At 33.0% G+C, this 15,216-nt stretch overlaps 2 protein-coding genes across 2 annotated transcripts; both read left to right on the top strand.

Annotated features, from left to right (window-relative positions):
- Window positions 1-38: 38 nt before the first annotated feature.
- Window positions 39-1,528, top strand: LOC114338173 (adrenodoxin-like protein 1, mitochondrial). Its single transcript, XM_028288758.1, has 3 exons — window positions 39-430; window positions 490-541; window positions 1,105-1,528. The coding sequence occupies exons 1-3, from the start codon at window positions 328-330 to the stop codon at window positions 1,454-1,456; spliced, it is 507 nt and encodes a 168-aa protein (XP_028144559.1). The 5' UTR covers window positions 39-327; the 3' UTR covers window positions 1,457-1,528.
- A 5,468-nt stretch (window positions 1,529-6,996) lies between these two features.
- Window positions 6,997-13,607, top strand: LOC114338146 (60S ribosomal protein L18a). The gene is made up of 3 exons (XM_028288725.2): window positions 6,997-7,130; window positions 7,319-7,675; window positions 13,401-13,607. The coding sequence occupies exons 1-3, from the start codon at window positions 7,113-7,115 to the stop codon at window positions 13,554-13,556; spliced, it is 531 nt and encodes a 176-aa protein (XP_028144526.1). The 5' UTR covers window positions 6,997-7,112; the 3' UTR covers window positions 13,557-13,607.
- The last annotated feature ends 1,609 nt before the right edge of the window (window positions 13,608-15,216 follow it).

Genomic DNA, 15,216 nt, shown 5'->3' on the forward strand with positions numbered 1-15,216 from the left:
ACCTTTTTTGGTTAGTAGGTTACGTCTCCAGCCAACTGCCGAAGAATGATAATTAGAATAATCAGCTTCATAATTTTAAATAAAGGGAATAATTTTGTGTACGGATTAAGAATTATACTAGCGAACTAGTTTTTGGCTCTGCCTAGAATAGAAAATAAAAGATGACTTCATGCAGTAGTTCCAATTTTTTAAACCTACAGATACCAAAAAGAAGAAAATAGAAAAATCAACTGACTAACCTCAAAATTTTAAATGTTGAATTTTGTTTACTTCTTTGAACAAAAATATGTGTATTTTTTGTGATATATAAAGAGATTCTCTACAGTTATGTTAAATCATGCAAAGTATATATGCAAATTATTGCAAGTAACTCTAAATACGAGAAGAATACCTACTAATGTAAATATTAAACATTTTCGAACTTCTTTATGTAGGTATTTGCAAAATTTTGTTTAAGAGATTAATGTTATCTAACACAATTTGTTGTAGATAATTTTCATGGTGAATACGAATGGCAAGATCCAAAATCTGAAGATGAAGTGTAAGTATTTAACATATAAACAGAAAAAATAAATAAACTTGTTTTATGTTATTTGCACTATAATCTTTATTATTTCTCTCTCTTTCTTTCTCTCTCTCTCTCTCCTATGGTGCTACAGCCCAAGTCGTGCCCTGGCTTCTCTCAGCATCTGTCTCCAAGTATCTCTGTCCCTGGCTGCTCTACTCCAGTTATATTATCCACCCTCGATATCTCTTTAGTATCGGTTCTCACTTCGTTTATCCACTTCTTCCTTTGTCTTCAAAGTGGCCGACGTCCCATTAAGCGTTCTACTATCTGTTCTACATCATCCATCATTTTTATTATTTCAGTTTATCCATAATATTCGAATATACTATTTCTAATTTTTTATGATATTGTTTAAATTCAGTATAACCGTTGATTGATGTATGTATAACTTAGGCCTTCAAGAAGTGTTACGTATTTTATATGTGGCAGTCAACGAGTTAATACTTAAGATTAAAAATTTGGTTTTGTTTCGAGTGTATTTTAATGTCATTGATGCTTATCTAAATTAATATTTATTTTTATGTTGTTTGTTACAGAGTCAATATTACAGTTATAACAAAAGATGGAGAGAAAGTACCTATAAGAGGAAAAGTAGGAGATAACTTACTCTATTTAGCTCATAGATATCAAATACCAATGGAAGGTGCTTGTGAGGCATCTTTAGCATGTACCACATGCCATTGCTACGTTCAAAGCGACCACCTTGATATTTTACCAGAAGCAACAGAAACTGAAGAAGATCTTCTAGATATGGCTCCCTTTTTAAAAGAGAACTCGAGATTAGGTTGTCAAATTGTCTTAAATAAAGATCTAGAAGGTTTAGAAGTTGAATTACCAAAAGCCACTAGGAATTTTTATGTAGATGGACATACACCAAAACCACATTAGATTGTTATTTTAAGAATTTGTAAACTTTTATTATAAGTTGTAGTATTAAATGGTAAAAGACGTTTCTCATTATTTGTGTCTTACTTAACTTCAAGCAAAATATAGTCCCTGCTCATATTATTAGACTCAGAAGATTTTGGTCTTCTTTGTTTTATAATCAATTATTATAACTATGTTAGCTATATGATAAAATTGAAAATATCAAACCTATCAGAGGACTCTGGTAGGAGTATTATAGTAAAACGTAGAATATTTGAGTCACAAAATAAGAATATCTGTACCAGATACGACCTTAAAAACGAGGCTTGTAACATCCACCACAGAATTATTCAGACCAGCAACAAGTTAAATTATAATTATACGAATGATTGCCAACATTCGGTAGCAGATAGGCATTGGAACAAAAAGAAATATGTGACGCTAGTAGTTGATAAATACAAGATCATCTGACGGGAGTCATACTTTTACACAAGAATCTACAGGTCGAGCAAGTCTTGTAAATTTCACGATTGCGAGCCACGTTTCACGCAACCGTGTTTGCGTACTTGTGTTTCGAGTTGCGTGGTCGTGCGGAGTTATATTTACCAATTCGCGCAATCGTACTTGAGACGCTGTCAGGTGAGAGTGAGGTGTTTGAAAATTTGTGTAACTGGTGTAACTTGATTGCTTGATTCTGTGGTGTGAAGGTGGTTAAACTTTTGTTTTATTTTTTTTTGTTTGTTTTTGTTGTTGCGAATATATCGCAGAAAGTTTTTAGATGAAGTAATTGTATGATGAAGATAACAGATAACACAGAAAATACAAGAGGGCAGCATACTTTGCAAAACAATTGTTACAATTTGAAATCAACAATTTGTTAAGTTGTCTTGCAGGTAAAAAAAGTGACTTTTTAAAAAAATTATATCTTGGAAACTAAAAATTATTTTTATTTATAATTGAAACATGTAAAAGTATAGTACTCTCAAAAAAATTTCAGCCAAAAATATTCATTTTTGTAGAGTTGACTGCAATTTTTCGACAACAGCCCTTTTTTGCAGTGAGCAACATAACAAGTCCAGTCTCATCTGAAATCAAAGTTTCTTGTAGTTTATACCTCTGGCTAGTGAATGAACAAAGGATTTTTTATTAGATGAGGTCATTTTTGTTTTATAAAAAAAACTACTTTAAAAATGAGAAAAATTGGGGTCAAAAATGTGTTTAAACTTATGTAAAATCTTCAAATTTCATTTTTTTTAATTCCTTCATTCATATTCTAGCCAGAGGTATAAACTACAAGAAACTTTTTGATTTCAGATGAGACTAGTTATGCTGCCAACGCAAAAAAAAACTTAAACTCTACAAAAATGAATATTTTTGGCTGAAACTTTTTTTGAGACTACCTTAAGTACTATACTTTTACATGTTCCAATTATAAATAAAAATAAATTTTAGTTTTCGAGATATAATTTTTTAAAAAAGTCACTTTTTTACCCATAAGCCCTATGTAACCCCTTAAAAAAATGTTTGGAAGAATATGTTTGATGGCCAAGATGCATACATATATTTAGAAGGAAAGTTCCTGATTTCTGTAGTATAATACATAATACTGAAGAAGAAGTAGCCCTAAGCGCCGGACTCCACTTGCGATTTGTAGTTGTGAAGATTGAACACATTCTTTCAAATAGAAGTCAATCCATGATTATTTAGTCACAAATGGATTGACTTGTATTTGAAACAATGTGTTCAATCTTCCTGATTACAAATCGCAAGTGGAGTGCGGCGGTAATAACACCAAAATATTCCATATAGGTCCATAGAAGGTACACAGACATTGAAAAATTCCTGGAATATCCCCGAAAACATGTTCCCTGAACATCCCAGGAAAATCCTGTGTCAGCATTTTAAACATTACCTGAATGTCTTATTGGAACATTCCATGAATGTCCACGAATGTTCTCTGGACATTCAAAATATATTTTGTAGACATTCCCTGGATATACCAGAAATACAGTGATGAGCGCTCTAATAACCGGCAAAATAGCACAAAAGATGTATTAAGTAGTGAGATAAAAAGACATGAAACTAGTTGAGCTGGGAAATTTAGCGATATTAACTTATACATTTAGATTGTATTGATTGTGTACCACCTTCAGACGTATCAGACGAGTTTGGAAACTACCACTGTCACAGTGACAGTTTTAGTTGACATACTCCTCCGATATGTGTAAAGGTGGGATCAATATAACGTAAATTTAAAGGTTAATTTCGCTAAATTTCCCAGCTCAACTAGTTTCATTTCTTTTTATCTCACAACTAAATATGTTGCCCATATTTTGCCGGTTATTAGGGCACTTATCACTGTACATCCTTGCTGATGTGACAATACCTCCTATCTGTTTTTTCATGAGTTTTGTATGAGAGATGGAAAAACATGTTTTAAGGTCACCTCCTGTGTTCATATGCAAGTTTTGACTTGTTTTGTAGTTCATAGATAGTTTAATTTACTACAAAACAAGTCAAAAAATATCATATGAAAACAGGAGGTGACCCTAAGACAAGTTTTTAGTCTCTCTTACAAAACTCATGAAAAAACAGATAGGATGTATTATTACATCACTGACGATATGTGGCCATACCAAATAATACATCCTTGATAAATATAAACATTTTTATTGAACAAAATCTTTTCATACATTTTTTTAATGCAATTTACTGATATTCCTAAATATTTCAAAAAAATGTGTCACATTTGCTTTGTAAACCTTTCTTTTGCCTTTCGTAGCCACATATTCCGTTTCCTTCCTGGTTTTTTGTAGACCACTTCTCTCAGCTGATTCTAAAAAAAATGAAATAAATGGTAATTTTTCTATCCTTTACAATTAACAATCAGAAGAAATATTATTTACAGATAATGATATGCATAATAATAATAGGTTTGTTCTAGCATCAGTTTGAAACCATCAGCGAATAGTGGACCAGCGCGAGTAGAGGGGATCGCACTGGTGACTGTATTATGTTCTTTTACTGACCAACTGTTTGCTGATGGTTTTTGACTAGTTTGACTGTTTGCTAGAACAAACCTAATAATAATAAATATTTTGTATTTTGACAATGACATCTGATGTGGAAGTCAAAACATTAATAAAATTATTTTTTCAAGTTAACTTTCACATGCGCGTCTTAAAATTGTACTTTTAATACTTATATCATAAATAACTATTAAAACTATCTTAAGAGGAAACAGTATCGATCAACAGGTAGCGAAAATGTGTTCCAAGATTGCGGCTGTAATTTTGAATATTTTTCAAGATATTTGGCACACATATTCGTAATATAATAAAGAATGGCGGTACAGAGCCCAATTTGAAAAATATATTATTATGTGGAAATTACTCTGTAATTAAATATAATATAAAAAAACGAGCTTGTACCGCCATTAAGAAGAACAAAAAAATACACTTTCTTCAAATACAACTTTTTTATCCGATTTTGTGTTATTTTGGAACTACTAAAATTTTTTATTTCATTAGTAGTTCCAAAATTACACAAAATCTAGGCATCGGATAAAAAAGTTTATTTGAAGAAAGTGTATTTTTTTGTTCTTCTTAATGGCGGTACAGGCTCGTTTTTTAAATATTGTATAATTACAGAGTAATTTCCACATATTAATATATTTTTCAAATTGGGCTCTGTACCGCCATTCTTTATTATTTTACGAATACGTGTGCCAAATGCCTCGAAAAAATAATCAAAATTACAGTGACAATCTTGGAACACGTTTTGGCTACCTGTTTATCGCTACTGTATTACCTTAAAACATTGTAATTTGCTAAACCAGTATATTTTACTCTACTACTACTCTACTAGCTACCTCATTTTCCACTGTTTCTAAAGACTTGTTTACATGGGTAGAGTTTTGAGGAGAGTAGAGTAGCGGTAGTACTCTACCAAAAATGGCTTGATACCATTCACATGAGGAGAGTACAAGTATAGTACTGATGCTAGTATAGTGAAACCGATTTTTGTATTTTTAAACACTCTTGATTATAAGTGCACCTTAAATTCTTAATTTTTTGCTTAAGCTCGTTTACTCCAAAGCCCCCTTTGCCATTCTTTTGACGATTTCATCCTCCGCAGCTTGCTGCAAACTTTTATTTCTGTAGTATACACTACCTAAATTCCATAAACACTGGTATTCGCCGTATTATAGCTCTACAAGTTTTAAAGTTTCATCTTCGGTGAACTTCATTTTCACTATTTACACAAAACACAATTCCAGCCAGAATGACAGCGCCCCCATGTACTCTCCTACCTACTCTATTCTGCCATAATTGAGCGTGTTCCATGGGTAGAGTGTGCAGCCGAGTAGACATTTTGGCAGTAGTGGTGGTCATAGAGTAGTTACTTTGCCATAGGTTGCTAGTCACTCTACTTTAACTCCAACTATAAACTCTACCAGCTATTCTACTGTGCTGAGCATTTTTACAGGTAGAGTTACTCTACTCTATCAAGTACTTGCATCATTACTCTACCTGTGTAAACAAGTCTTAAATCTACTGAATGAAAATCTACTTAATCTTAATCTACTCTTAATGAAAAATGTCTAAAATCATTTACCCACCTAGTATTATTGTAGAATTTAAGACAGTCCAGTGCCTTATAAATAATTTCAATATGAATATTTTTTCCTTTAATTCTCCTTTGATACCACTCCATTTTAGATTTTGGGGAACTTATTTCATTGTGTTTATAGCCCATATTTATTGAAGGAACCCAATCTGGAGATTGTTATTATCGATTAAGTCGGCTGGTTTTCCTATAAGATTAAAATGTTAACATCTTCAAAAATCATTACTGTTGTAATTGTAACTTACCAGATATAAAATGATTACAGCAGACAGGACAGGAAAATTTTCATTTCGCTAGTAAAACCTGTACATTGTATTGCATTTAACCATTGTTGTCTCTCAGATACCTTATTTAGTTCAGTTTAAAAGTGAACTTTATCTTGACTTTATCACAATTGCATTTCACACTTCAAAACACAACACCAATGAAGCATATTATCTTTCTAAATTAATACTTCCATAGAAAATGTTAAATTAATCTTTGTACAACACAAAATTACAAAGAAATACAACTAAAATTATCTAAAACTCATTAAGAACAGATAGAATAAGATTTATCTTTTACACCCAGTAGCCATATTGACTTAATTTTGACAGCATGTTGGAACGGATTTAAATTTGGTAAATATAACTCCGCACGACCACGCAACTCGAAACACAAGTACGCAAACACGGTTGCGTGAAGCGTGGCTCGCAATCGTGAAATTTACGAGACTTGCTCGACCTGTAGATTCTTGTTACTTTTACAAGTTTATACAAAAATGAGTGCGTAATACTGGTTGCATAATATTTGGCTGAGACAATGTCTACTCTTATTAAGTGATTATTTTGAAATGTGTAAAAGATTATTTCATACTCGATATAAAACATTAAGCATTTTAACTAAATAATCTGTTAAAATTTTAGAAAATGTTAAAATACTATTTTCTAAAAAAGAAGAATGCTGTCAGCGACATCACTCGTTAAAATATCGTATTACTATTTTGACGTCCGATAAGTGTCAAAGTCAGAAAGCACATTTCCGCTTCCTTTCCGTAAAAACCGCAGCCATGAAAGCCAAAGGAGAGGTTAGTAAAATAATTTTTACCGAAATATATAAAAATATCAAATTTATGTTATTGCTAATTCTTAATTTTCACGTAAAATGTTAATATTATGTTAACAACAGTTAGAATTTTAAGTCCCTAACATTTTAAAATAATCATTGTAAACATGTGGTTTGATCCAGGCATAATACATTTTCTATTTGTTGTAGTTGAAGGAGTATGAAGTTATCGGGCGTAAATTGCCTACCGAGAAGGAGAAGACCACTCCTTTGTATAAAATGAGAATCTTCTCTCCAGACAAAATCGTAGCGAAGTCCCGCTTTTGGTATTTCTTGAGGCAACTTAGGAAGTTCAAGAAAACTACTGGAGAAATCGTGTCAGTTAGACAAATTCCAGAAAGATCTCCCGTTAAAATTAAGAACTTTGGTATTTGGTTGAGGTATGACTCCCGTTCTGGTACACACAACATGTACAGGGAATACCGTGACCTTAGTGTATCAGGTGCAGTAACAGCCTGTTACAGGGATATGGGGGCCCGCCACAGAGCTAGAGCTCATTCTATTCAGGTAAGTTATGTTAATATTACTTATTACTGTCAATGTGTTAAGATTGTGTTTGTGGCAACTTATTTCTTATGCTTGTCTTCTATGAGTAAATTTAAAATAAAGGCCACTCACCATCTTCTGTGTCTTGTGCTTTGATCATTCATCTAAACTGATAGTAACTTAGATTTTCTGTGGATTCTTTTTGTGAGATCTTGGATTCTCTTGTGTTTTACTTTGTAATTAATATCTATTATCCTTTTCTTGTACTGTGTTTTAGAATATATTGTTTTTAGTTACCTTAGCTTCTATTGTAAGTTGATAAACAAGCTATCCATAATCTATATATACAACTTTCAGATTTGTATGAGTAGAGGTAGAGAGTAAAGCGTAAATAAATACCAAACTATTCTTTCTTCTACAAGTTCCATTTTCTATGGAAGGATGGAAATATAATGGCTATGTTGACCCTGTTGGTTATCACTAAGTAGTTCTGCATTACTCATTGGCATAACCATAGGGCTTTTGGGAGTTATAACCCCCCCCCGCCCCATTGGGATGTACTATTCCATACCCCCAGAGACCATCCAGTAGTTGCGTTGTAATCCCTCCCTTAGGATCATCCTGGTTACGCCGTTGGCACTACTACATTCAATCCATTCCCTCAAGTTCTTAATACATTCATGGACACAGCTGCATATGCTGGGAACAGGTTGTGTGCCGGCCTTCAGTAACGCTGTCTACTCCGTGAGTCTTACTTCAATTATGTGATCTATACTCCATATATATCGTCAGCAATGAAAGGGTTAATATATATATATATCGGTTTTAAAACGTTCTCCTACGTCTTCCGATGCCTAGTCGCCATTCACTTCGGTCCATCCAAAGGTCTTCATCCAATTCTCTTTCTCTCATTTCTCGATTTATGCCTTCTCTCCAACTCAGGCGGGGTCTTCCTCTTTTTCGTCTACCATGAGGGGTCCACGTTAGGATTTGTTTCGGGAGTCGTTCTTCGGACATTCTTTGTACGTGTCCATACCATCTAAGCTGTTTGGTACTAATGTCATCTACTATTGTGTGTTTCACATTCATTATTTCCCTAATTCTGTTGTTGGTTACCCTTTCTAATCTTGATTTTCCTGCTGAGCGCCTCCAGAAATCCATTTCTGTTGCTTCAAGTTTTCTCTTGTATCTTTCTTTTATTTGCCATACTTCACTGCTGTAAGTGATTATACTCTTAACAATTGTATTGTATATTCTATGTTTGTTGTTGTTTGATATTGACTGGTCCCAGAGGATGCTATTAAGAAGGGTAATTGCTTTTCTTCCCTGGTTGTTTCTTTCTTCTATCGTCCGGTCTACGCTTCCTTCTTGTGTGATGGTCATACCAAGGTATTTATATGCGTCGCAATGTTTAATAATTTCGCCATTCCCCAGTGTAAGGTCCTGCTGTGTCCCACCGATACACATATATTCGGTCTTCTTTATGTTTATTTCCAAACCACCTTTTTTGTACTCCTCTATTAATTTCCTTGTCATATATTCTATATCATCGTAGTCTTGCGCTAGTACAAGTTGGTCGTCTGCAAATGACAAAGTGTATATTGTATTGTTGCTGATCGGTAATCCCATGTTTTTGCATTTGCGTTTCCAAAGTTTTAGAGTTTGTTCGAGGTAGATCTTAAATAATGTCGGTGAAAGGCAGCACCCTTGTTTTAGGCCTTTGCTAATTTGGAATCCTCTCGATAGCCTGCTTCCAACTTTCACCCTTGATGCAGTTTTGGTATACAATTGTTTCGTCGCTGTTATTAAATTTGCGCTTATATTGGTTTTCTCTAATGCTTCCCATAGTTTGTTTTGTGGGATGCTATCATACGCTTTTCTTAAGTCCACATATAACAGATGCACCTCCTGGTTGACGGCCAGTTTCTTCTCAATAATCTGTGTAATACAAAACAGATGGTCAACCGTTGATCTCCCTGCCCTGAATCCTGCCTGTTCTTCAGCTTCTATATCTTTATATTCGTTGAAAGGGTTAATATATTTTCTAAATAAAAACTGGATAACCTCACTTGATATGCTGAGCAAAATATTTAAACTAAGATTTTGAATTGGACAAAGCCCATCTTGAGTCTGTTAAAACAACATTACAGTATACTCCCTCTATAACAAACACTGCTATTTCGAGGTTTAGCTTATTGCAAGCTACATTAGGTCAAGGGCGGATCCAGGACCGATTTTCGAGAGGGGCCATAAACTTTTTTTAGGAAGGAGTACCAGAAGTACGGGGGGTAATTTTTAAAAATTAGAATTACAATGGTGAGTTTTAAGTCACTTTTCACACACTTTGAGAAGTGCCTTAAAACTCACCATTCCTGCCATAGTACCGATTCCTACACATTTCTTCGGATCTAAGTGCAGTTCTTTCAACAAGTTTAATACTATTTTTTCCAATGCTTCTCCTGCCAGGCCTTGTTCTTTCCCTCTTTCTTGATTTTCACTAATTATTTTTAGGTTCACTTATTCTTAGCTTCAATGAATTTGACAAAGTCTTCACGAATGTTGTTATTGTGTATGTATCCAAAATTTAGAGAAAGCTGTTCCACGTGTGATACATCAGTCGTTTCGTCAAATATTATTTGTTAAATTATTTCTTCACACAACATATTATTAATTGATTTTGACTGCTGCTACTAATGCATGTTGCTCAGGAAGATACTGTAGATAGGTGATTTAAGAGTATTTTCTCCTGATGCGATTTTAAACATTAACATTGTGGTGCTAATGCAAAACCCGATATGTCAAAAAAAACGTGATTTTGCACCAGATGAGTTTAAAAGTTCGCGGTGTTGTTGTAATAGTGGACATATCGGAACCAATTTTATTATCTACTGGTTACACGGATGCCTTTGGCCATGTAGGGTTTTGTCATCACATTTTTAGAATAGAATAGAATAGAATAGAATAATTTTATTTGCATAAAATTTTTACATATTTGAGCAAATAACGTCAAGTAAATGTAAAAGTAAAAAGAAAAGAGATTGTATAAATCTAAAGTACATAGAACAATTTTTATCATAGTTAAAATTAAAATTAAAAATAAAAATTTAGACATTACATGTTACAAAAACAAAAAACAACTAATACTCCAGGTATTCCACCACAGTATATGGTTCTACAATGACCAGATATTTAAATAACTCTCTTTTAAATCTTCCAAATTGAATCTCTTGTTTTAACGCTGATGGTAACTTGTTGTGGAATTTGATACAGGCATATAGTGGACTTCGTTCTGTTAGAGTAAGCCTGTGTCTAGGGATAGTTAGGTTTAGAGCTCTTGTGTGATGGGTATGATTGGGGATGAAATGGTTAAATAATAAAGGGTTCTTAAAAAGAAATTTTAAACATTCATTTTTCATCGCTCAATGTACATATTGGCATTAAAAACGAAAAATCGATAATTTTTGACATATCAGGTTTTGCCTTAGTACCATAGCAATTCTCCTCATTCCTAGGTCCAGCATCTTCGTCCAGAAGCATAAGACCATCATCGCGATGGTCTCTTAGAGGATATTTTGTCGACTTAAGAACACTATAGACCCTACTATTGGTCGTAGTCTTTCTTTATTTTTTTGTTTCTGTTTAGACCTCTGAGAGTCTATCTGGTTAATGACTGACTTTTGAGGGTTGCGATAACTTTTTAGAAAATCCAGCTCAACCTGAACGCACTCCTTGTGGTATGATGTTTTTTCATGGGTTTATATGACTCCGTCTTTGCTCATGAGTTTGGCGAAAGATGTTAAAGGTTTCGTGACAAGGCTTTGGACTGTCATCCCGTTATTGTGACCATATTTTTCATTAGAGAAATGAAACGCAATATTTGTAAAACAATTTATTTGACTGTGCGAAAATACCAACCAACTCCTTTGTTCTAAGTGCTAGTGACCCAAGTAAAGCTTCACTTCTTTTTTTTTATTCTTTGTGTATATAGAATATGGAAATTTATACGATTTTGATGGCTGTCAAGATCGTTCTAACAATTGGCACTCTGTAAAATTATCAACATTTTGATTTATAAAAAACCCAAAAGTCATTCTTGAAGCTTCTCCTTTACTTATTTTTTTTTTAATTTCAGTCCAGAAAACGTATTTATCCCCTGTTTTTTACATATATATGTGTTTGAAGTTAAAAACATTTAAACTGCAAATATTTAAATTTATATTATTCTAAATTCTCGGAAGGGGCCATGGCCCCCATGGCCCCCTCCCTGGATCCGCCCTTGCATTAGGTGTTCCATGGAATACCTATTGAACTATAACCCTCTATAACGAGGCATACTTGGTTATAATGAGGTAAAATTGAGATTGAAGAACATGATTCTTTTCCTGTTTTTGGTACCGTGATGGCTATAAATAAATACCACCAGCTACAGCTCCAGGAGTGAACCATGGCCGGTGACAGATGCTCTCATCGGTCATACAACCTCCTAATCTTAACATAGATGGGTTTTCGCTCACTGGCAATGGTTCATTCAGGGAGCTGTAACTGTATATCTATAGAAATGCCTAAAATCTGTGGGCTTATCGAGGCCAGTGATGTAATAAAACTTCACTGTCTGTCAATTTCTTCCTGTTTAACTACAGACTATTTTTTCAAAAGTGCAATTCAAACAATATTTAGCATCTTATATTGCTCAGAATGGCTTTACTATAGGAAGTTGATGTCTTACAAAACTACATATTCATATGTATGCACAATATCATTGTTGTCTGATATAACGAGATTGATTTGGTAATTAGTCTGTCATTCCAGTTCTCGTTATGGAGGGAGTATTTTACTTTTCTACTGTATTTTAAATAAACATCCCGAGAATTAGCTTTTCAGCTTTAAAAGGGCCCAATGAATAAATGTTTTAAAACATGGTCAATTTTAGCAGTTTTTTACTTCGCGAAAAATGCACTGATAAGGTACAGTAGACTCGCGATTATCCGAGTCTAGGTTATCCGAGCCCCTCGGTTAACCGATTATAACTGGTGAGTTACAACTTTCAACCTTGACCCAACATCGTCGCCTCAAAAAGAGGAATGAAGCTTACGCAAAAATCAATGAGACTTTTTTAAACAGTAATATTGATACAGCAAATGTTTTTTATCTTTTATAGACAGTACTGTATCAGTTTTGTCATTAAAATATCCACAGTTATGGTCATTTACGTGTTTTTCTATCAATATTACCAAGCTCAGTATTAACCGAGTTTCTCCGTATCCGAGGTAGTCACAGTCCCAATTATCTCGGATAATCACGAGTCTACTGTATTATAAAAAAATTGTTTTTTAATTTTCTACAAAATGCATTGGTAGTGTTGATTAAAACTGTTTCATTAATTTTCACCCTAAAAGGAAAAATCAGTAGCTTTTATTCATGGAATTCACAAAAGAGCTAAGTGTTCGCTGATTTTGTTTTTTGTTTTCTAAGAACCACTTTTTGACAGATAGTAGATGTAGTTATTTTTAAATTTACCAATTAATATTTTCACGCACTATGGTATCTCCTACTTATATTTCTTATATTTGAGTAGGTCGAATCGGTGCTATAGAGATAAGGTATATTGCATCGTTGGAATTAGCCTACATGGCTATTTTCCTGGTATTCAATACCTGACATTTTTCATAATAAAATTTTTTTATATGCAATCAACAATGTTATAAGAACAAATTAATACTATAATAACATACCGTTTTGTTTTCAGGTTATTAAAGTTGAAGAAGTAAAGGCTAGCAACACCAGAAGGCCACAAGTTAAACAATTCCACGATTCAAAGATCAGTTTCCCATTACCTAAACGTATCCAACACAAATCAATGAACCGTTTCTCAGTCCGCAAACCCAGAACATACTTTTTGTAATATGTTATTATGGTTAGTTGTGGATAAATAAATTCGTTTATATATATTTAAGATATGTTTCTCTTTTATTTCTTAACATTTCATTGTTGTATAAATTGTTCATTGCATACACTAGATCAGGCCATTTAAAATTAATTGAAATGAACTGAAAATTCAGATTAGTAAAATATATTTGTAGGATTATTCGTAATGTTGTTCTGAAGCTATTTCCTTGTGGCATTTTTTTTTATTAACTATTTTCTATTATTTTTATATTTTATATATTATTCTTAATATTTGCCAATTAATAGACTCCTAATCCTTTATTTCAAAAGGCTATAATGAATAATGCTGCTCGATGCAATATGATGGTATCAGTAAAAAAGTAATTGGCAATGTAATGTAATCTTAATACTGATGACCTATTGTCGGTCTAGAAATATATTCTTGCAATCAAAAAAAAAAGAAATATGTTTATTAAAAGAAAATAGTCTAGTGATTGATAGGATCAAATCCATCTTTGTGTCACTTCTAATCTTTGATTATGCTAATTTGTTAGATCACCCCAAGCTAATATTCAATGTGAAATAAGATTCTGTACCAGCTCATAATATAGTATGTAACCTTAAGGTGACATGTTATAGAGCAGGGGTGGCCAAGCTTCTTAATAGTCCGAGCCACTTTTCACAAGTTGAAGTTTTTCGCGAGCCGCAATAAAATACTTATTCAAAAAGTATCTATGTATAGAAGGTATTTACAATTTTTTTAACAGAACTTTTACTTACTGAAAACCGAAATACAATTACGAAATATTTAAACTTAATTACATTTTTGTTTTCCTTCTTTTGATAATTCTTTAGAATTTGGTGATTAATATGTGACTTCTCAGTAATTCTTTTAGATGCTGGTTAGGTAATATTGATCAGTGTTAGGATTTCACGAATTATAAAATGGTCCACACAAGTACGTTGTTCCTAATATGGAAATAATTCGACAAGCATTCTTTTTTAGGGTACCTTCTTGGATTCTGGTACAAATTTCCAAAATTCGGTATTCGGCGTCGACTTATAGTTTTATTTTCGAGCTTGATCTTCTTGCGTCTCTATTAATTTTAATTTCCAGATGTTGTTTGGGTCATATATTGGTAATAATAAAAAATTCACCTTATGAACTATGTTCATTTCAAATGAATTCGGAAAAAAATGAAGAGACGATTTAACATATTTTAAGTCTTCAAATCTATTTTGGAGTTCGGTCAATATTCCTTCCGGCTTTTTTATATACCTACTCGTTAAGTTTTTCTAGTATAATATGGTAAAAATTTTTTTCTAAGTCGAGTAAAATGACTTAAATGCAAAATGTGTACCTAATACAAATTACATCTGTAGCAAGAGTTATACAAAATCAGTCTGGATTTGGTTGATTACTGACTTTTACATTGCGCCACTCTTATGTAATGTTCGTTAGCGCAGTTTTCGATGTGTCATATCATTCTTATCTTGGATGGAAATGGAATTTGTTACAAAGTCTTTCATGTTTGTTGTCAGTAAATTAAAAGACATTTTGAAACCCATATTATGGAACGATCATAATTTTTTTTAAATCATATCTAATACAAAATTGAAAAATAACTCGGGTACAATCGAGAGCCACAAGTAATCTTTCAAAGAGCCGCATGTGG

Source organism: Diabrotica virgifera, chromosome 6, assembly GCF_917563875.1.
Source record: "Diabrotica virgifera virgifera chromosome 6, PGI_DIABVI_V3a".
In the NCBI taxonomy this organism is placed as follows: Eukaryota; Metazoa; Arthropoda; class Insecta; order Coleoptera; family Chrysomelidae; genus Diabrotica; species Diabrotica virgifera.